Raw genomic sequence first — 22,437 nt, 5'->3', positions numbered from 1 at the left:
CCTAGCGCACTGCGCATGCGGGAGCGGCCTGGGCCCGCGCCCCCTGCTGGACAGGAGGAGTCAGGGCACCGCTTTTCTCCTAGGCAGGCGTCAAGCTCAAGTTCCACACTGAAAATCAAAGCCAGGCAGCCTCGTTTATAATTTTGAAGAACTTCAAACCGAAACAACGAGGCAGCATGCTTCACTTACAAAACTTTTAAAACAGAAAAAAATGTAGCATTTCATTATAATCAGTACTGGTGAGTGTGCGACATCCCTGGAAGGCAATTGGCAGTATCCATCAAATATAAAATGCGGTACCCTTCCCCCCAACTATCCCTGTATTAAGTTTACCCTATGGGTATTCTCAACAGTGTTTATCAAAAATATTCATTGCAGTACTATTTCTAATAATAGCAAAAAACGATACAATCAAAATAAATGATTAGGATGGAATAATTCAAAAATGCATATATGTGTTGGCATGGAATTATCTTCTAGTTATGTTCATACGAAAGCATGGTCCAAAACAGTAGGCAAGTATGATCCCTTTTATGTTAAAAAAAATCAAGAAATATATATATAATATATATACACACACACATATATATACATATACACATACATACAAATACAAAAAACAAGAGATAAAATATATATGTAGATGATTATATTAAGGCATATGTATAATATTTTTTCTGGAAGGAATCCAAGAAGCAACTAACAGTTTGGGGTAGAGCAATTATAGAGGAAGAAATGGGGAAGACTTTCATTTTCGTTTTGTTTTTGCATTATTTATGTGATTTAGCCTTCTACATACACAGTAAAATCCCTGCCCTAAGATAGTAAGTGGATTCTAAAAAATTCTATCAAAATTCAAAGCGATGTTACCCAGAAGATAATGAAACGACCCCACTCACTGAGCCTCTTCACTGGTACTGGCGACTGAGTCCCCAGCTATACCTCAGCGCCATCTGGTGGAAGTTGCCACTTCCACTGGAGATTCACTGGGGCTTCCAGCCACAACAGCCATTTCAGAACCACTCATGCTATTTCAGAAATACTCCTGCGGCTTATCACAGATCCCGGGAGACTGGGACGAGAGTATTCTGGAGATGGGAGACCCACTTTCTGCTTCTGCACACCCAAGAAAGCATTTCTCTGCATTCCAAATCCACACCCCCCAAAATAATGGGAAATTTGACACACACACACACACCCTATTTGAGAACTGGATAAGTGGAGAGCATTTTATTTTCTTCTTTGTCTATCTCTGTATTAAATATATACATATATGTTTTTAATTCATCATTCTTTCATTAAATAAGGACTTCCTGTGTTAAAGACCTGTGTTGAACACAGTCTTTGAGGAGCCCGCCTATCTTACTTACTTGATAACCCTAGGCATGCATAGCACCTGGCATATAGGAAGTGCTCTGTGAATATTTTCTGAGTAAAAAAAGGGGGGCCCAGATGCCGGAGGAGCTCAATATAAAGAAGACAAATGCACAAATTAGATGAGCAAAAGCAGAAGATGAAAGTGGCATAGGAGAATTTTTTTTAAAGGCTACAGGGTTCAGAAGAGAAAGCAACCACACCCAATTGGAAAGATGTAGGAAGACTTCGTGCAAGACCTGATATCTTTGCTGGTCCTGGAGGAGACTTAGGGTTTTGACAAGAAGAAAGGTCAACAGGGCAATCCAGGCAGCGGAAAAAGTTCTGGGCACGGGTGTTATAAAGGAGAAGCAATCAGAAAGGAGTTTTGTGATCCAGTGTGGGTAAATAGTATGGCTACGTTTCCAGGGGTAGAATCCATGCAAGTAACTGGAGGTGAGAAAGTACAGAAGCTATGGTATTAGAAGCTACACGATGCTAAAGAAGCTGAGAGTGACTGCACAGAAGGAAAGAAAACATGAGCCAGAGCCTCTGAGAAGGTGGTCGAGTATCCTGGTGGTTAAAAGAGGAGAGGCTATTGCGTTATTTGCCTAAAAGGTAGAGGACAAAGCCAAGGTCACACTGAGACCTCCGAACCCAGTGGGTCAGGACACGTGTGTCAGAAAGGGTGTAGCTTGAGAGAAAAAGTGGCACCATCAGAGTGCAAGGCGCACAGGATTTTGAGCCAAACCAAACTGAGTTTGAATCCCATCTATGATAGTTTTTAGCTACGTGACTTTGGGAACACCATTCCCTCTCTTCAAGACTCAGTTGCCTCACCTCTACAATGGAGGACACTGATGGAAGCTTCCCAGGGACTTAATACGTCAGAGTTAGAAATAACACCTGTAATTAACCCCATACAGTGTCTGGTATATTGAAGGAATTCAAGAAGAGACAGGGAGGAGGAATGAATGAATGAAAGGCAGAAAGAAGCAAACAAATCTTAAACCAAGTAGCATGGTTTACAGAAAGGAAATGCTGATTTCATCAACATTCCTTTAAAAGAGGAACGAGGAAAGAGACAGCTTTTCTAAACCAGAGCGTCCTCAGCCCATGGCTTCAAGCTCAGACCAGCAGGCTCACGTGGGCTCTGAACTAACGCACCCTGGGGAGGGGGTGGGCGACCCTTTTGCATTCTTAGGGTGGAAAGACAGCTAGTCTCAACAGCAGCCTGGGTTCAGGGTCCAGCCCCCTACCTCCGTCCACCCCCAGTCATGAGTAGATCACGCTGGTTCTGGATCATCCGTGAAAGTGGCTCCTTCCCAGGACGGAGGAGGAGGAAGGGCATCCCAGAGTCAGAGGCACCCGTCCTGACTCCCCCACAGAGGCGGTCCCAGGTCTCAGGTCCCAGGTCCACACAACCTAAGTGTACGGAAAACAACTTGAACATGTAGAACTCTGTCCTTCCTCCTTATAGTTTGGAAATTATCCCTCTTTTTCATTTTGGGGCATACTCTCTCTTCTGGGTGGTGTTTCTTTGAGTTGTTTCCCTGGCAACGAAGGGGCAGAATGAAAGCGCTGCTAAAGAGAAGGTCCCCGCTGGGCAGTTTGTTGTCTTTCCACATCCGCAGGGGGTGAGGGGCTGTCACGACTGCTCCGCTCTACAAATGACTCACAACAGAGGCTTCCAGTTTCTACCAGTTTTGTTTAATAGAGGGGCAGGGGACGGACCAGGGTGAACACAACTTAAGGAGTCCCCCACTGCCACAGAAAGGGAGGGAACGGTTCTTCTTCAAGGGCCAGGCTATCCTCTTGGCAAACGGCTCAGCCATGGTCACTCTTTGCATCCTTGAATGCCCCGGGTTGGCAGTAGCAGCCGCAAGGCAGCAGCCAGCTCACTTGTGCTGGCCCCAGGGCTCCTGGGTCTGACAGGAAGGGGGGTCTTCTGCCACCTGGGAGGTGCCCTTAAGCACCTGCCGAACCCTCTGCATCCCTAGGAAGGGGAAATGAGGGCCAGTCAGCACTGATGTGAGCGGGTGGGGTTGCTGGAGCCATGGGTGGGGTGAGGAGAAGGAGGACGGCAGAGGGAGGATGTGGTTAGGAAGGGCTGGGAGGGCAGACTGCCTACCCAGGCGAAGCCGGTGGGCTTTGTCGGAGAAGATCAGGCGGAACCACCCCGGCTCTTTGCACTCGAAGGCCTTGCCAAAGGACAGCAGCACCTTGTTGTCCAAGAAGCGATGCCAGAGCAGCATCTCCTCCTCAAAGGTGGCCTCGGGCAGGTACTGGGAGGATGGGAGGAGCTCAGGATGCAGAGAACGCGTCCCTGCCCCTCACCTGCTGTAGGGAAGCTTCAATTCCCCACCCCCAGCTACCTTCCTGAAGTCGGCCCAGATGAAGAAGCCTGCCCCCCGGTTCAGGAAGGGGATCCCCAGGGCCCGGAGCTCCCCAGCGACGTAGGTGTGAGCAGCCTTGAGCTGGGCATGGTTCTGCGGCAGGTACACCTGGTTGATCCAGTCTGTTTGGGTGAGAGAGAAGCCAGAAGTAAATCTCCCATCAAGCCTCCACTCTGTCCTGTGGGTCCAAAATGCTGAAGAGAGGAAGGCCACCAGCTGCCCAGACTGGGTGAGCCCGTCCCCCAGCTGGTTGATTAGGGGAGATGAGAATATTCAGAATGGGGGTTAAAGTCCCTTAAATTCCAACAATCAGCCCTGACTGCACCAGGTTCCGCAGACACAGAGTCCCTCAGGGTGCAGACCCTAATCAAAGGCTGGCCCACTCACAAAGTGACATCTCCCGGTCACGCCAGCTGCAGTTCAGATCCAGCACAGCCCCTGACAAGGCGTGGGCCTTTGGCAAGTTTACCTACATGATCCTCAATTTTTAAAAATCTTTTTGTGGGTGTGTCCAATTCCATAAACTTTAACACACATATAGACTCCAGTGACCACCGCCACAGGCAGGAGACGGAACAGTTCCCTCACCCCAAAGCACGCCCTCGTGTGTCTGTGGGTGGTCCCATTATCCCCTTCCCCACATGCACTAGCCTGTTCCTCCCTGTCACTTTTTCAGGGTGTCATAAAAGTGGCATCACACAGTAATGTCATCTTTCAGTGCTGGCTTCTTCCACTCAGCCCGCTGCCTTTGAGATCAACATGAGCCACCGTGGCTTTTATTGCAGAGGGGTGCTACCCCCACCCCTGGCCCCACACGGATGGACCACCGTGTGTCTCTCCGTCCATCTGTGGGGGCACCTGGGTTGTTTCCAGTCTGGGGACGATGAAGAACGCAGCTACCACCCGTCACATGGAGCTTCTCTGTGTGACCATATGGGAAATACCTAGGAGCAGGCTCGCTGGGCCGTTTGGTATTTAACTTTATGAGCAACGGCCCACTGCTTCCCCCAGGAGCTGCACCATAGGAACACCCCAGCTGTCTGCATCCTCGCTGACATTTGATGCTGCCACTATTTTTAAAAGATTAGCTATTACAGCAGAGATGCAGGATCTGGTCCTCATTTTTCCATGAGGAAAATGCAGGAATACACACGTCCTAGGATTCTGGGGAGAGACAAAGGAGGGGGTGTGTGGAGAACGTCCAGCAGGGGTGAAAAAATGGGGCGATCACAGGTCCTTTTGCCACCTAGACTCACTATCCCAACGGGGGAGCAGAACAGATCCGCATGGAGAGAAACTGTCATTACGACATTTTTCCATTAGCAGCTTCTGTTCCTAAGGGCTCATATCTAATAATAGTGAGCTCACACTGACCAAGTGCCTATTACATGCCAGGCACTTTTCTGATTGAATGGAAAATCACACTGACTAACCCGATAAGACAGTGACCATGACAATCCCTGCTTTACAGATGAGGAAACTGAGGCTCAAGGAGGTAAAGGAATGTGCCGCACAGCCAGGAAGTGGTCGAACAGGGTATGGACCCACAGCTGGCACTCTCAAACACCACGCCAAATTCTTCCCGTGCACAGAGCATCCATGATCCCCGGCTGGTCCCAGACTGACCACAGCCCTCCCCTCATCCTCAGGTGGCCAGGCCCAGACAGTCACCGTGGTCCTGGAGCAGCCGTGCCATCTGGTGCTGGACCAAGCCACTGAGGCCGTGGTAGGGGCAGAGGGAAGCCACCGCAATGGCCACATCCTGGTTTTCTGTGTAGAGCGTGCCGAAGCGGAGCCCAGACATCCCGAAGTCCTGCAGGAGGAGGGCACAGAAAGGTACATTTTCCCTAGGCGGTGGCCAGCCCTCCCCAGAGAAAGCCGGTTCTGCCCACCTCCCTGCCTTCTCGCCTCCCTCACACCCCCAAGGCTAGCCAGGAACCCACCTTGCTGGCCGCCCACATCACATGGGTCCTCTGGGGGTCAGGCAGCCTGCAGAGAGCAAGCACAGCGCGGGGAGGGGGGCAGCACACAGCCGTGGGAAGCATACCCACACGTTCAGTTGAACACAGAAGGAGGTGGATGGATGAATGGGATTCTGGGTCAAACCCTGGGTTCATCTCCCAAATCACCAACTCCCATGCATCCTTTAGAGCAGGCGGTCAGCAAACTCCAGCCTGCAGGCCACGTCTGCCTCCTGCCTGTTTTACTACACAGTTTGACTGGAACACAGCCACACTCTTTCATGTACGCACTGTCTGTGCTGCGTTGGTGCCACGATGGCAGAGCAGAACGAGAGACCACATGGCCTGCAAAGCTGAAGTGTCTGCCACCCCCTACCTCAGGCACAGTGCTAGTGCCACTTCCTCAAACAGACCCCTGAACCAAGCCAAGGGGGCACCCCACTCTGATCCTCTCGTGGCTTCCCAGGCTTCTCCTGTTAGCACTTAATCAAAGGATTAGCTGTGTATTTAGCTGCTAAATTTTTTTTTTCTGGCTGGAAATAAAAGTTCTCCATAGACAGGGCCCACGTCTTTCTTGTTCACTGTTGTATCGCCAGCACCTCGCGCCGTGTCCGCCACAGATTAGAAGACGAGTCATGGTTTCTCTCTGTCTCACTTTTCTAACCCATAAATGAGGGGGAGGCACAGCCCGGGCCCCACGACCTTGGCCGAGCTCTGGGAGAATGAGCAGAGAGAAAGGACTTAGCAGGACTACAAGGTCTGGACAGACGTCGGGAACTGTTAGGCTGTCTGAATGTCAGGTTTACAGACTTTACAGATGGTCCGGTCCAGGTGCTTCCACAGTTGTTTTGGCCACAAACACTAGGCTCATACAAAATCTAATGACAATGCCCAAAGCGCCAGAAGTGCATGGCACGTGCAAGGAAGCCCAGAATATTTGCTGAATGAATGAATGAGTGAGTGAGTGAATGAATGAGTGAATGAATGAATGAAAATGGAGCTACTCAGGGGATGAAGGAAACAACAAAGGCCAGTTTCCCACCTACCTAGCCCTCCCTCAAGGAATCCTAAGGCCCTTCCCTGGAGGGGGCCCTCAGAAACCCCACAAAACAATCTGAAAACCACTGATCCAGCCTGTTCCTCCAGTCCTGGTCCCCTCTGTTCTCATTAGGGGCTCTGAGGACAAAGGGATCAGCTGGATGGTGGAGAAAACACCTTGGGGCCGGCCATGCGCTGTGGCTGAGCCATGGAGACTGGGGCAGGGGCCAGAGCAGGGGGCGGGCAGAGGGGGAGTCTGCTCTGACGTGGCAGCCTCACCTTTCCAGACTCAGGACACTGTGGTAACCGGCCGACTCTTCGAACACGGACAGCATGTAGACCTCGTCCACCACCACGTGCAGCTCATGCCTGGGGCCAGTGGCAGGGAAGACAGCTTGGTTCACAGGCCACATGCCTCTCCCAGGGTGGGGTGGCAGTAAGTCAGAAATCCAGAGGGACTGGGTCTAGCCCAGGGTGACCAAATTCCAAACACACAGGAAGCCACACGCACAGAGCAGATGACAATGGGGCTTTCGAAGCCCTGTGGGGGGGAGGCAGGGCCCTCAGGCACCCCCCTCTTCACACACACACACACACACACACACACACACACACGGAGGAAGGACACAGTCAGTGCAAGACAGTTAAGTTAAATACGAACAGACCCAGACCCAGTGTGGCTCGACCCGTCACTCTGAGGCTCAGTAAACTTAGAGTAATAACAGTATCTGTACCTAAGAGGGTTGCTGGAAGAATTACGTGAGAGAGCATGTGAAGTGCTTAGCAGGGTGCCTGGGCCCCAGACTGTGCAGTGCACAATAGCTGTTGTTACAGAGCGGGAGAGAAAGAACTAGCATCCCTCAAACCACTACCTGCCCGCCCCACTGCCAGGAGGCGCCAAAGCAGGTGGAAGCCTCGGTGGAGAAAAGAGGGTAGAAAGACCTACCCTAAAGCCTTCGCCAGAACCCCCGTCCACCCAAGGATGGGGTGAGGGTGGGGTGCCTCACCTCTTGGCAAATTCCAGGTACTCTCGCAGCTCTTCTGGGGAGTAGATATCACCCAGAGGGTTCTGGGGGTTGATGAGGATGAGGCCTTTGACCTGCACACCCTGAAACCACCAGTGGGGCAGCCGACCCTCAGCTCCTCCCGAAGGCCAGAGCCACAGGGTCCCACGGGGTGGGGCTGGTCGTGGGGCAGGCTTCCGGGGACTGTGATGGGGCCGTGCTCCCCACCCAGCACGAAGTGGACAAGGGCGGAGAATTGGGCAGCATCACGCCAGCTACGGAAGAGAGCAAGTGCAGAGACCGAAGCCGAGAGGGAAATGCGCCCCAACACCGGCAGGGGCCGCCTGCTGTGCTGGTAGAATGACGTGGGGTGGGCTGCACTTTTCAAATTCCCACAGTGGACACGTACAGCTTTCATTATCATGGTAAAATAAAAATTAGGTTGGCAGATTTTTGAAAAGTGGGTGGAAAGGAACCCCTGGAGGATTACTGCTCTCTCTGCCTTTCTTCAGAAGGCCTCGGATCCCCCCCAACAGTGACGGGACCGCCTCCTCAGATGGCCAGAGAAGTTGCTGAACTGCAGACTTGTAAGCTCCACGCCTGGCCTGCTGAGTCAGAACCAGGCGAAGTCGGGGGCAGTGTTTGTAATCAAGCTCCCTGGTTGGTTATTTGTACACCTCGGTCTCAGAGTCTTGGTTTGGTGGGAAGACCCTGCAGGGGCGGACTCCTGCTTGACCCCCAGTGGGTCCATGCCTACGCCCTGCCCTCGTCACGGAGTGCCAACCCCACCAGGCAGTAGACCAGGCACAGGAAGAGGGGTCCGTGTCCTGCTCAGAACCCCCACTCCCAGCCTCAGATTTGATTCGATCCCCAGACCTCAGAATTAGCTCCTTGCAGGGCCATCTCCAGCTTCTCCACTGAGAGCTGGAAGGGGCGAGTGTCCAGCCCAGAGACCTGGAAGAAGATCCACAGGCAAATTCAGTGACCGCCCCCCAACTCTAAGCCTCTAAGTTCCCAGGCCTCTCCTACCCAACATCTCCAGCCTCCTTAGAACAGTCTCTGGAAAAATACAGGTGGGCTCACACCCCTTCCCTGCCCCCCATCCCTACCCCACCACATCAGAAACACCCTCATCACTATCAGGTTTCAGGGAGAGGCCCCAGGGGTCCTCTGATTGGGGCCAAGGACTTCCATGTTGAAGTCTGCTCTGCCCCATCCTCACCCCACATTTTGGTGTGGTCCGCTGGGGCTGCCCTTGGCCACCCCAGGGATCCCAGAGCTGGGAGAATGTGGGCCCCAGGGAACCCAGGCACTGGCCACAGGCAACAGAAGCCTCCACTGCCCTTTCAGCCATAACCTGTGAGCCCTCAATGGGACTTCCACCCATGTCCAACCTCAAATCTGGGTGCAGGAAAGCCTTGGCCTGCAGGAACTCTCACCTCACTGTCCAGATAGACACAGACCAGTCGGACATTGCCATAGACACAGACGTGCTTCGTGATGCCTCCGTAGTAAGGGGCGGGGATCAGGAAAGCCTCTGAGGGCAGGAGGGGCCAGGGCCTGTCACCCTCTGGCTGGAGCTCAGGGACCCCGTGTCCACCGGCCCCACGCCTCTCCAAGCCTTCAGTGATTCTGGGGAACACTTGCGGCACGCTCCCTGCCCCAACTCCCAAAACACTTTCTAGAGCTTGGATCCACTGAGATTAGCCCCTTGTCTAATAATCAGCAGCTAACATTTATTGACCACTGACTATGCACTGGGAACTGTGCCAAACATTTATGTGCATTTCATCTCATTAGATCCTCATAATCACTCTGTGAAATAAGTACTATTGTCATCCTAACTTTACCAAGGAGCAAACTGAAGCTCAGAGGATCCCATGGAGGCACTCGACATGTGGGGCCACTCTAAGGAGATGTGGGCCCCTGAGTTGAAGCTGCGGGGTAAGGATCTGGATTCAGCCAATGGGACATCTTGTCCCCATGCAGAACTGCCCATAGGCATAAAACGCTGCTTCAGGAGGAGTGGATTCTCCACTTTTGGGGGCATTCAAACAAAAGGCTGAGACCATTTTGTGGGGAGAGGATGTCACGCAGGGACTCCAGCTGTGGATGGATGGGGGCTTCATGAGGTGACCGTAAGTTCTAGTCCAACGCAGAGCTACAAGGGCCAGCCTTTGTCTACGGGTTCCCCTCCCCGGCCATAGGAATTGGACCAGACGTAGACAAATGATCCCAGGGAACTAACCCACTCACTGGCCAGCAACCCATCATGCTCTCTCTCTCTCTCTCAAGACTTTGATCTAAGAGCACAGACACTGTGAGTGGGAAGGTGCACTTGAATGGAGGGCCATGTGGACTGGGAGCTGGGCCAGCACCCCTGGGCGGTGCAAGACCCAAGGAAAGTCCAGAGAAAGGCCTGCGTAAAAAGCAAGGGGGTGTCGGGGGCGGGGGCAGGGTTGGGAACTGTGTTGCATATCCCATTGAGAGTATGCCGCTGATTTCATTCTCAATGTTCTAGAATGGGCAGAAAAATTATCTAATTGCCTATTGTATCCTGGTAGCGAATCTCCCTGTTCCAGCTCAGATTCTGGTTACTATCTCTCTCTGTGTGATTTTAGGAAGTTACTTAACCCTCTGTGTCTTCATCTCATCTGCTGAATGGCTAACCACAGAATCTGCCTCACAGGGGTCGTTGTGGGGGTTCCATGGCAGACTGTGTGTGGAGCCTTTAGCCAGCGCCGGGAATGTCGTATGTGGTCAATAAATGTTCCTACTGTTGTCATCACTCGTTGTGCTAGCACGAGTGGGCCTCTGTTCCTGGCGACCAACAACCCCGACCATGACCACAGTCAGCGTGTTCTCAGTATGACTGTGGCTCTCGTAGCAGGCACTCTGCCATGTGAGGACGTGACAGCCATCCGTGAGCATGAGGAAAAGCCAAGGTCAACAAAGGGACACAGCGCAGAGCCCCGGCATCACGTTGACTTCCCCCAGAACTGCCGACCCCTGGGGTCTTGTGAAGCCACTTATTTAAGCCCCTGGCAGTATAGCAGTCTATTACAGCTGAAAGCATCCTGATGCAGCCTTTGAGGGAGGGCAGCTGGGGACGCTACAGGCATGGGGCAGCTCCCAGTGCTGAGTGGGCCATTGTCCACTTACCCCCAGCCTCACACAGCACCATGGCCAGAGCAGAGAAGAGAGGGGCACAGCCGTTCAGGACCACCACCTGAGAGTGACACAGCCACGGGACAAAGATAAGTCTGTTTAAGGAGGGATCGAGAACCTGCAGCCTCTGTCCCGGGCGCAGAGGGACAGCCAGGGTGCAACGCAGTGTGCCCTTCGGGCTCTGTCCCAGCAAAGCCACAGGAGGTACCCAAAGGCCCTTCCCGACTAATTGCCAAGTTCATTTGTGTGGCTTAACTGTGGGCATCCTGCTCTAGGTCAACTGAGCAAGGAAGAGGGAGCTGCTCACTCAGAGTCTTGCCCAAAGGTACAGGACAAAAAGGGGCCCCAGGACCAAGTGGGGCAGAAATCATATAGAAACTCTGCGGGAGGGGTAAAGGAAGGGGGTGTCCTAATTCCACTTGGGAGCAAAGCAAAACAAAGGGAAAGGCAACCCCCCCTCCCACCTCACCCCTGGCCAGCCAAGAGGGGGCAGGGAGCAGGAAAGCAGGAAGGAGCGGAGGGGAGGGGCTACTCACACTCTCTGGTTTAAGGGGTGCGGGGCTCTTGCAGTAGAAAGACAGGAACCTAGCCACTTCCTCCCGGAGGCTGCAGACAAGACAGATGGACAAGCAGTGCTTGTTGGAGGGTCTTCCACCCACAGTCCACCCCAAAGCTCCTCCGGTGGATCCGTAGGCAGCTGCCATGACCCTCCCACGTTTCCCACAGGGAAGTGTGATCCGCATTTGTCTCCACTCCTAGGCAACCCCCTCTCCCCACCGACCCCCAACACTCCCCATGGGCATCGAAACTGTCATCCTCTGCAGTTCTAGGACAGCCACCCCCAGGACCAGCAGGCGGCAGGCTTACCATAGGCCACACTCCGTAGGTCAATCTAGCTAATAATAATCATAGGCATTATTATTATAACAGTGACTATTATCATAGTTATTACTGCTAATATTTATTAAGCATTTACTTTATACAGCTCTTAGTTGGAGAATTTTACTCATTAATCTTCATAACAACACTATGATGCAACTATTATCATTATTCCCATTTTACAGACAAAGAAACTGAGACCCGAAGGAATAAGGTCACTTGTGAATCAGTGGCAGAGTCCGCACCCAAGCCCAGTGGTCTGCCGTAAGTGCCCGCCCTCCCCATTACCATGAGAACATGCGCTTTGGGATCACTCTTAGACTCTAGTTGTGCTTGGTCACTACGCCCTAGGACAGCACCTGGTCCCTCATAAGTGCTCAGCCAGTCCAAACTCTCCCAAGTGTTACTTACCATCTCCCGTCTCACCAGCAGGACAAAGGCCAGGCCAGCTCCCCTGAAACGGATTCTGGCTCCTCTAACACTACTGAGAACATGGGGTCAAAGAGTCCTCGTACGAGGCCCTCCCCATGCCACAGAGCCGGGGAAACCGAGCCAGGGAGCTCCTGAGGCGGGGGCGGGGGGGGGGGGGGCGGCGGGCGGCTGGCAGGAGGCGTCAGGCCCTGCACGCGCTCCGGGAGAGCCCACGGTCACCTGCCAGGTCTCCGGGACCAGGTAGGCCCTTAGCCTAAGGCGGGCTTTCTCGGTGGCCTGCCACTGTGGACATCTGGGGCCAGATAACTTTTTGTTGCAGGGGCTATCCTGGGCCTTGTGGGAGGTGTAGCAACACCCCTCACCTCCGCCCACTACATGCCAGCAGCACCCGCTCCCCAGTGATGACAACCACAAATGTCTGCATGGCCATGTGTCCCACAGAGAGCCAAACCACCCTGCGGTGGAGGACCGCTGGCCTACGACAACTACTTACAACAGATGTCCCCTCCAGTCAGGGTACTGCAGCAAAGACGGCTCCACTTGCAGCATGTCGCTCTGACATAGCTGGGGACAGAGAAGGAAGAGCAGGCTGAGGGCCGGTCGGCATGCCACCTGCATCCACACAGCAGCACCTGGGCCTCTCCGGCCAGGGGCCTGGTCTGCCCATCAAAGACACTGGGAGAGGGCAGCGTGCGGACAGCTCTTTCATGCTCTTTTTGCTGGTGAGAAAACTGAGGCTAAAAAGAAGTGAGATGACTCGGTCAAGCTCACAAAGCTAGCGAGTGGCAGAGCTGAGAAAAAACCTAGAATTTTTGACTTCTAGTCGAGTGTTCTTCATTCAACACTGCCACCTGAAAAGACCAGAGGGGTGGTGACTCGGACACCGGCTCACAGTGTCCGAGGTGTTATGGGTGAGACGAGATAAATTCACACGGACTACCGAGTCCTGTGGAGGAAAAGGGACGGCACAACCCCTCTCTCAAGAGGAGAGTGCACTGACCCTTGTCTGGACAGGCTTTCATTGGCTTTCTAATAGCATACATCAAAGAAGGTTCTCATTCATTATATGTAGATTTGCTTTAGGTAATTACTTTTTACAGATAGTAATGGAAGGGATGTTACTGATTACTTCTTACAGATTAACAAGGGAAAAATGTTGCAAATGTAAGGGAACTATAAGAGTAACAGGTCTGGTTACACTTCAGTCCTTGGGAGAATTAGCAGACTTCAGGAAGTTACTTTAAACAGATGCAGCAAGCATTTGCTGCCTGCACTCAGGGTGAGGGAGTTTTAGCAAGAGCAAGTCACAAAGCAGCCTAGGTATAACGCAGGCCTGATTTCCCATGGGAGAACTTCTTCACAGGCGTGGTCCTGTGTGCCAGCTCACCCCCCACTGGTTTTGCACATGGGCGCTGAGCTGCATTTCCACATCTCACAAAGCAGTTCCCTACAGGGTGGCTCTGCAGCAGCCGTGCTGGGAGACCGTGCTACCCAGCTCCTCCCGGGGTTGAAAGAAGAGGTCCCGGCACTGGGAGCCTTCGCCTTGGTCTTGGCTCCAACTTCCGGAGGGACTCAGGCCACAGCCTCCCTGCAGGCTCAGTTCGAGCTCACACTTTGGAAAATGTGGCCATTTCTAGCCCACGCTCACCCTAACCAGGTGCCGGCGTAGTGACTCCCAGAGCATCCCCCACACAGTGGCAAGGAAAGGCAGGGTCCTTGGGCAGTGGGACCACAGAAGATAGGAAATCAGCCACCGGATATAACTCTAGCCCTTCCTTTTCTCCTTCACCCCTCCAAGCTGCACTCCCCAATGTGGAGGTTCTTGTATGGGTAGTCTGAACTAGGGAATACTGGATGTTAAAGACTTGATCTAAAAAAGGCTGTGTAAAACACCTCATGGACAACTTTTACATCAAAGACATGCTGATAGGGTCACATTTTAAATATATTCAGATAAATAAAGTATATTATTGAAATGAATCTCACGAATTTCTTTTTACTGAATGGACTCTTTAAAAGTATACATGTGATTCACGTTTGATTTCTACTGGAGGGTGCTGAGCGCCTTGGGTGGGGAGGAGCTGGCTTTAGGAAGAACACGCCTTTCAAGCCCACTCCCTACACCAGACCCCTCTCCCCCTGGGGCTTGAATTTGTCCCCTTTGGACACACGTCCCTTTGAATTAAGCATCGCTCCCACTGCAATCCCAAACTCGGCCTCCTCGGCCTCGGGAGACGCGTTTATCAGGCATTTCCTCCAGTTTGCTGGAGATGGCTGGCACCAGCTCAAGGAATCTGATCATTAAACTTCTGGGAATTTTGCAAGCTGTGTTCAAAAACAGCCATTTCAAAATTTAAATTATACAAATTACATATAAATTATATAAGTGCATTGTATTAAAAAAACAAAGGTAGTAAATACTCGAACAACATGGCTCCCGATTGGTACTGCATTTTACTACTAACTGTGCTCTTGAGGTTATTTCTGTTTCTAGAAAGGAAAACACGACACAGGGCGGAGCAAAAGCAGGTTTACCGTTGTTCGTGCGAAGAATAATACAATGAATAGTAAGTAATAATGTAAGAATGAACTGTGTGCTCTCAACGGCAAGCCTACTTATGCCCCTCCCTGCATGTGTGTGTGTGTGTGTGTGTGTGTGTGTGTGTGCCGCCACACTTCTTTCCCCAGTTCTACGTGCAATAACGTCAGGTCGGCAGCTGGAAACTGGCAGGGGTGGGGGTGTTTACACTAAGGGAATTGGCAGAAGTGACAACTCAGCACCCCCAGCCCCAGAGCCCGTTGTTCCTCACTGACCACACAGCCACCACCGAGGGTTTCCCCTGAGAACAGGGACCCAGCTGAGAGGAGGGTCTGAGTGAGGGGAGGAGCCTGAAGAAATGAAGAAGCAGGATCCTGCGCTGACGGGTGTGGCGCAGTGGGTGGAGCATCGTCCCACAAAGCAAAAGGTCACCAGTTCGATTTGCAGTCAGGGCACGTGCCTGAGTTGCAGGTTTGCAGCCCCAGTCGGAGCAGGAACGAGAGACAACTGATAGATGCTTCTCTCGCACGCTGATGTTTCTCTCTCTCCTTTTCTCCCTCCCTTCCCCTCTCTCTAAAAATAAATACATTTTTTTTAAAAGAAGCAAGATTAGAGTACGGGAAGTAAGTTGCCCAAAACCACATAGAAAGTTGACCCTGAGGCAGATGTAGAACCCGGACTCCTGACTGCCAGGCTGAGGCCACTGAGGCAAGCAGCAGGCTCTCGTGGGAGAAGCATTCCAGGGAGTCCAGGAGGAAACAGGCCCTCGGAGCTGGCGACGCCACCCCGAGGTGCCCTAGGACTTACCCGCCTGGACAGAAGGTCGAAGCAGAGCTTGTTCTCGCTGGTGCCCAAGTTAATGACGCCCTGCAGAGGGGAGGAGCAGAGGCACAGTGAGCGTGGCGGAGGGTGGCCCACGGAAGGTCGGGGAAGCAGCAGAGCGGGAGCTCCCCACCATCCTGCCCTTCCCACCGCCCTTCCTCCACTCGGTTCAGGCCGTGCTCTCCACTCAGCACCCGGACCCCATCTGCCCATTTCTAAAGCTCTGTTCCAATGCCATCTCCCCCAGAAAGCCTTACCCAAACGCCACCTGGATGTGGTGGTGGGAACCCTCAAGCTCTGAGCCCTCAAGCTCTTTATCTGCCCCCTTTAGAGCACTGGTCAGTTTCTGCCCCAGGTCGTCACAGGGACTGCGGGACATGCTTTGTCTCCCTCACAGATGGCAAGGCCCCTGGAGGCTCGACGCATGCCTGAACACCACCATATCACCCGAGGGGCTCAGCAGGACTCTACACATGGACAGGATGGAAGAACACGCAAAGTAGGAAGAGAAACAAGAGTGTAGATCAAGAAGCGTTCTTGGTAGCCAGGTAGCTCAGTTCATCAGAGTGTTGTCCCCGTACACCAAGGTTGTGGGTTCGATCCCTGGTGAGGGCAAATACAAGAATTGACTAGTGAACGCATAAATAAGTGGAACAACAAATCAATGTCTGTCTGTCTGTCTGTCTGTCTCTCTCTCTCAAGTCAATAAATAAAAAGTAAAAAAAAAAAAAAAACGGTCCCAGTGCCGGTAGAAAGGGCCCCAAGGAGACCCAAGGAACTTCACACCACACCTTGATCCCCACCCCGTTGGACACCATTCTCATAGGAGAGGGAGGGGGAAGGCACAGCCCAGGCTGTCCCTTGCAGAGTGCCCAGAGAGACTTACGCACTGTAACTCCTGACCTCTGAGTTACTGGGGTGAGGGGTGGGAATACGGAAAAAGGGAAGATAAGAAAGTAGAGCTTGAAAGAGCTATGATTATGATAAATAGAAGTCACCTCTTTCTTGTCTATATTATTGCAATAGCTTTCCCGCTTGTGTTTTTGCCCCTCCTGGCCCCCTGGTCTAACCCCACACAGCAGTCCAAGTCCAAGTCCAAGTCATCTTTGTAAAAACTGAAGTCAGAGCAATTGCTCTTCCCTCGAACACTTTCCATCCCACTTTGTCTGAAATTAGAATCCTCACCGTGTCCTATGAGGTCCTACAGGATCTGTTACTACCCTGCCCCTAGTACCTTTCTGACCTCACGCCAGTCTCCAGCCAGCGACCCCCTTGGCTTTCTCTGGAACTCAGCCAGCACGGTTCCACCCCGGGGCTCTGCGCTGACTGTTCCCTGGGATGTCCGCTCCCGGGACAGGCAGCCTTCGCGATGGCCCCCAGGGATCCGCACCTCCTGGCAGCCACACCTCTGTGTATTCCCCTCTCTGTGAGTGTGAGCTGGACCTAGAGACTCGCTTCTAATGAACCGAAAGTGCAGAAGGGACGGATGTCACTGCCACGACTCGGTTACAGAGCCTGGTTTTCCGTCTGGGGCGTGTCATGTGGCAGCTCCCCACAGAAGCTCATCGGGGGAGGGACTCAGTCCTGCCAACAACCTTGTAAGTGAGTTTGAATGCGGATCCTCCCCCCTCAGCCCCCGCCGAGATGGGACTAAAGTCCCAGCTCCACTCCAGCTTCACAGGAGACCTGCAGCCCGAGGCAATCACCCGGTTCCCGAACCTCAGGAACTGTGAAGTGTCTGTTTCCAGCCGCTGAGATTTGAAGACATTTGTTAGACAGCAACAGACAACTAACACAAACCCTTACTTTTTTCAGGTCTCTGCTCAAATGTCACCTTATTAAAGTGGTCTTTCGGGGCCATCTCACTTAAAATAGCAACATTCCCAGCCCACCTCATTCTTCTTTATTCTCTTTACCCAGCTTTATTTTTCTCTACAGCATTTATCACTGTATATACATATACACCACTACATATGTGTGTGTATACACACATACATATATCTATACACACATATATATATTTACTGCCTCCATTATAATAAATTCCACGAGGGCAGAAACTTAATTGTTGTTCACTGCTATAACCTGGCATCTAGAATAGTGCACAGCACCTGGTAGATGTTCAACAAATAAAGATTATTAAAGGGTTATTTGTGACAGCTCTGTGCCCTCTGAAGGAATTACTGATAATGACTTATAAAAACCAGGACAGATAACATTAATAATAATGGCAGCTACCAATCACCGAGTGCTCCATGCGGGGGCGCTGTGCTAACAACCTCACAGAGCTGCTCTCATCTCACTGGGAACGTTACATAGCACAGGGGTCATTCTTTCATGTCAGATGAGCTGAAGTTCAAAGAGGTTAAATAGTCAGCTCAAGAATACACAGCCCATCAGTAAAAATAGTTGTGACCAAACCTTAGCTCAGTCCCAGCTCTGAAGCGGAGAGTCAAAGGTCTAGGGGTCAGAATCCACACCAGAGCATCCATGGTCCTTAAATTCCTCCCTCACACATCAAGGCCCTTTCATTATAACTGGACTGTGCTCTCACCCAGGTAGTAAACTGGGGCCTCCCTATGCTACATCAGGGGACTTTTGAAGGTCAGAGCATCTTCAGTCCTACATGACAAGAGCAAGCTGGCTGCTGCCCTGTCATTCAAGCTGGAGTGTCCCCCCACCACCCCCACAGTCCTTCCCTAGGGTCCAGTGGGAAGGAAGGTTTCACTCACATCTGGGTTCTTATCTTCATCATACTCATCCATGTGGTAGGTCCTGTAGCCCTCCTCAGCAGAGTCCCAGAACCATTTCACGACTCTTCCTCTTGAGGACAGGAGGGAGCTACCAGAGGAGAACGTGGCGGTGGGGTCACCCACTCCATAGAGCTCCCGGGGCTTCGGGTCTGGTTTCCTGGAGCATCCTCTTTCCGGACCATCCCCGCGGTCACTGTCCAGGCCGTGTGTGGAGGCTGGGCCCGGACAGGAGGTGGGCGCCCTGGATTCCTTCTCAGGGAGGGTGGACATCTGCAGAAGGACAAGAGAAGGACTCAATGCCTGCCAAGGGCTTTCTGTAGGACCAAGCCTCAGAAATGCACTGGGAGTCACGGGGCCCCCGCTTTCTCCGCCTGCCTCTCCTTCACATTTACACCCTGACCGCACCCTGAGTCCCCAACCCCTGGCCCACGAGTGCAGTTTCTGTAAGTCAACTCCGTTAAGGGTGTGTTCAGTGCCAGGGTCCACTCTTGCTTTTATACAACTTTACTACATAGCTGCTTTAGTTCATTTTACTTTGGGGGGTTTCATGCTGCAGCCTAAGGCGTCACTATTGGTCTTTTTCCATCTTTGCTGACCTCAGTTTCAAAAAACCCAGGTTACACTGTTCTGACTTAAAGCAGAAAGAGCCTGGAGTCTAGGGGTGCAGGGGGTGCGAGGCCACAGCCCAACCCAGGTGCAGGGCCAGCAACAAGGAAAACAGTGAGGCGGGCTGGGGCTTGTGTAAATAGGGGTAAACGGTGGGGTGGGAGTGTCAGTGGTCTGAAGCAGACCTTGGGTGGGGGCTGAAGGGGATGCTAGTGGGGCTCTCAGCAAGTACAGGCGCCTAGCAGAGCTCCAGGGCCACCTCTTCCCTCTCGGGGGGTGCCACATGTGGGGCCTGGATCAGGTGGCCTCACCCTGTGGGCAGAAGGGAGCTCCTCCATGGTCTAAGGTAGTTTTCTAGTCTGTGCAGTGGGTGTAACTGTACCTATTTGGTTGGCCAAAAAGTTCGTTCAGTTTTTTTCCCTACAATGGCTCTAGTAGTTTATTTAGTCGTCTTTAACTTCATTTGAAAAAAATTTGTTAGATTGTATTGTGACAACTGTCATTATCAGTGTGCATTTAAAAAAAAATCTTATCAAAATTGGTGAATTTTTGCCCTGGCTGGCGTAGCTCAGTGGATTGAGCGCGGGCTGCGAACCAAAGTGTCGCAGGTTTGATTCCCAGTCAGGGCACATGCCTGGGTTGCAGACCATGACCCCCAGCAACCGCACATTGATGTTTCTCTCTCTCTCTCTCTATCTCCCTCCCTTCCCTCTCTAAAAAGAATAAATAAATAAAATCTTTTAAAAAATTGGTGAATTTTTGTGTAGCCATGTTAATATTGAAGATGGAAGAAGATAACAACATTTTTGGTACATTATGCTTTATTATTTCAAGAAAGGTAAAAATGCAACTGAAAGGCCAAAAAAAAAAAGATGTGTGCGGTGCATGGAGAAGGTGCTGCGACTGATCGAATGTGTTAAAAGTGGTTTGCAAAGTTTCTTGGTACTACTGACATTTTGGTCAAATAGTTCTTTGCTATGCAGCTGTTTTATGCACCGGAAGATGTTTAGCAGCTCCCCTGGCCTCTACCCACCAGAAGTCAAGAGCGGGAGACAGCCAACATCCTGAAAATATCCAAATCAATAAAGTTATCAGTGAACATTTTAAAATGTGTCTTATTTTACTGAAAAAACTAAATGGACTTTTTGGCCAGCCCAATACTTCATATAGTAGCCACGAGGATATAAATACATGAGTCAATGTAGACAAAAGCGCTTAAATTCTGGCTGATGGCCAAAGTTCACTGTAATGTAACTCTTCCGTTGATTTTCCCAGTCCTAATGGACAAGCTCCACACACCAAATAATGGAGGACACAGCAAATGATAAGGGGTCCCCGCTAAATTGTGCTCCACGAAGTCTTCTCTGAGGTCCTCCCCCATTGGCTGGGCTCCCCATCACTCACCTGGTCCCTCTCGAGCAGGGTCCTGCAGAAGGGCTGGGCTAGCAAGCCAGGGACGCGTGACACCCGAGCCCGGGGAGCTGCACTGCAGCGGGGAGCCAAGGGCGGACTAGGCGAGTCCACAGCCCAGCTCAACCGCCGCGCACGACCGGGCCTCCGACCCCGCAGCTGGGCGGACAGAAAAGCGCGAGGGCCTCTGCAGGGCGGCGGACCCTCCGAGGGACTGCTACGGGTTCCAGGAGCGGGGAGTGTGGTCCGCGCACAGAGCTTCAGGACAGAAGGACAAGCTTTTTGGCAGAGTTGTGGAGCCCGTCACAAGGGGAGGGGCTATCTGTGTGCACAGCAGGGATCACAAGGACCTGGCTGGCTGGAGAAGCCACGCTGGTACTCAGCAGGCGGGGTCTGTGTGGGGTTTTCCTTCGCCCTGACACGCCCTCCACGCTCTACGCGCAGAGGACCCGCCCCTGGGCACCGGACTGGAGTTCCACGGAAAATGTACACGCCGCCAGGGCTTCACCAGCCGGTGAGGACGCAGTTTGTCCCTCGCGGCCCAGCCCTCTGGGTGTACGAGGTACCCCGGGATCTGAGAAGGTGGCTTCCCGGACCCTCTTGGATCCCGCTGACCGCCCAGGCCGGAGGAGAGGGCGGAGACCGGGAACAGAGCCGGGACCCAGAGCCGAGACCTTGGCAAGGAAGGGGGCCACCTGCTGCCATCTCCACGCTCTGTAGCCTGAGTGCAGGCTCGCCTCCTCCTGCCCCTGGTCCCCCACCCCGCTGGCTTTTGGGGGCACCGCCCTCTTCCTCCTGGTTTAGTACCTCAGTGTTGAGCCCACAGGAGCCACCTGGCGACGATATGCCTTGTGGCCCACGGAAAAGCCTTTCCGGATTTAAGGTGAGGGCGTCCTTAAAACACGCTTCCCCTAGGAGAGTTTTACACAGGAATGTGTCATTTCAACCCCTTTCATTCTCTGTAGCATTTGTTGAAGTCTACCGTGGACCCTACGTATTCTGGGGCTTTGGTGGGAGTTGGAAACTACCCAGGGCCCTGGCATGCCCAGAGCCTTGAGTAGAAGTCTCCTTTCCCCACGAAAGGACAGCAGCAGGTTCCCCCAGACGAGTATGGCTGGGAGGGCTGGCTGTCTTCTGACCACTCCCTTTGTCTTCCCCTCTGCCTTGCCAGCACCTAACATTGTGACCTCCCACAGCTCACACGACTTTTCCAGTCCTCCGTGTTTTCTTTGTAAAATAAACCAGTTCTCGCTATCCAAGCCATGGCATTCTATCTAATGCAGAGAAGTAGTCTTGCTGAATGCCTGCTCTGTGCCAGATCCCTGCAAAGTTACGGGACACAGTTACGAGCAAATCATGGAGCCGACCTGCAGAGTTGATGGGGAAGGCAGACACACAAATGTGATAACTCTTAAGAAAGGGTTGTTCCTGGCTGGCGTAGCTCAGTGGATTGAGTGAGGGCTGCGAACCAAGCATCACAGGTTTGATTCCCAGTCAGGGCACATGCCTGGGTTGCAGGCCACGATCCCCAGCAACCGTACATTGATGCCTCTCTCTCTTTTTCTCTCTCTCTCCCTCCCTTCTCTCTCTAAAAATGAATAAATAAAATTTAAAAAATGTTTTAAAAAAAGGGGTTGTTGCCCTGACTGGCGTAGCTCAATGGGTTGAACATCATCACACAAACCAAAAGGTCATAGGTTCGATTCCCAGTCAGGGCACAGGCCTGGGTTGCAGGCCAGGTCCCCAGTAGGGGACACATGACAGGCAACCACACATTAATGTTTCTCTCCCTCCCTTTCCCTCTCTCTGAAATAAATCAATAAAGTCTTTAAAAACAAAAAAGAAAGGGTGGCAGCATACAGCAGGGAGATTTAACCCTACCCTCACAGACTACACACATAGGCATTCCCCCTAAGCTCTTACAAAGTGAGGCTTGAGTTCTGAAGGATGAGTTCCCAGTTAGCTAGCTGGGCGGTGGGGTGCTGGAGCAGAAGGAACATTTTGATGGGGCATTAAAGGTGAGGGTCAGTGTAGAACATGAACGAACAGTACAAACCCAATACCTCTGGAACTCCC

General features: G+C 52.2%; 1 protein-coding gene across 1 annotated transcript; it reads right to left on the bottom strand.

Moving 5' to 3' along the window:
- Window positions 1-3,052: 3,052 nt before the first annotated feature.
- Window positions 3,053-20,708, bottom strand: LOC123810175 (1-aminocyclopropane-1-carboxylate synthase-like protein 1). The gene is made up of 15 exons (XM_045825727.1): window positions 20,356-20,708; window positions 18,325-18,615; window positions 15,578-15,637; window positions 12,725-12,795; window positions 11,457-11,526; window positions 10,915-10,981; window positions 9,192-9,289; window positions 8,629-8,706; window positions 7,756-7,856; window positions 7,028-7,117; window positions 5,693-5,738; window positions 5,421-5,562; window positions 3,729-3,871; window positions 3,485-3,638; window positions 3,053-3,349 (listed from the first exon to the last, which is right to left on the bottom strand). Exons 2-15 carry the CDS (start codon window positions 18,613-18,615, stop codon window positions 3,252-3,254), a joined length of 1,509 nt encoding a protein of 502 aa, XP_045681683.1. The 5' UTR covers window positions 20,356-20,708; the 3' UTR covers window positions 3,053-3,251.
- Window positions 20,709-22,437: the final 1,729 nt, after the last annotated feature.

This window comes from Phyllostomus hastatus, unplaced genomic scaffold (assembly GCF_019186645.2).
Source record: "Phyllostomus hastatus isolate PE091 unplaced genomic scaffold, TTU_PhHast_1.1 phas_scaffold_585, whole genome shotgun sequence".
Taxonomy (NCBI): domain Eukaryota; kingdom Metazoa; phylum Chordata; class Mammalia; order Chiroptera; family Phyllostomidae; genus Phyllostomus; species Phyllostomus hastatus.
This window is presented reverse-complemented; position numbering and strand designations above follow the sequence as displayed.

Bases quoted from the DNA above. Each gene is read 5' to 3' on its own strand.
- LOC123810175 (XM_045825727.1), bottom strand. From the start codon at position 18,615: ATGTCCACCCTCCCTGAGAAGGAATCCAGGGCGCCCACCTCCTGTCCG. The intron at 8,707-9,191 runs GTGAGAGTTCCT...ATCTTCTTCCAG, and splicing joins GTGTCTATCTGGACAGTGAG to GTCTCTGGGCTGGACACTCG. The intron at 3,350-3,484 runs GTAGGCAGTCTG...TCCCCTTCCTAG, and splicing joins AGCCCACCGGCTTCGCCTGG to GGATGCAGAGGGTTCGGCAG.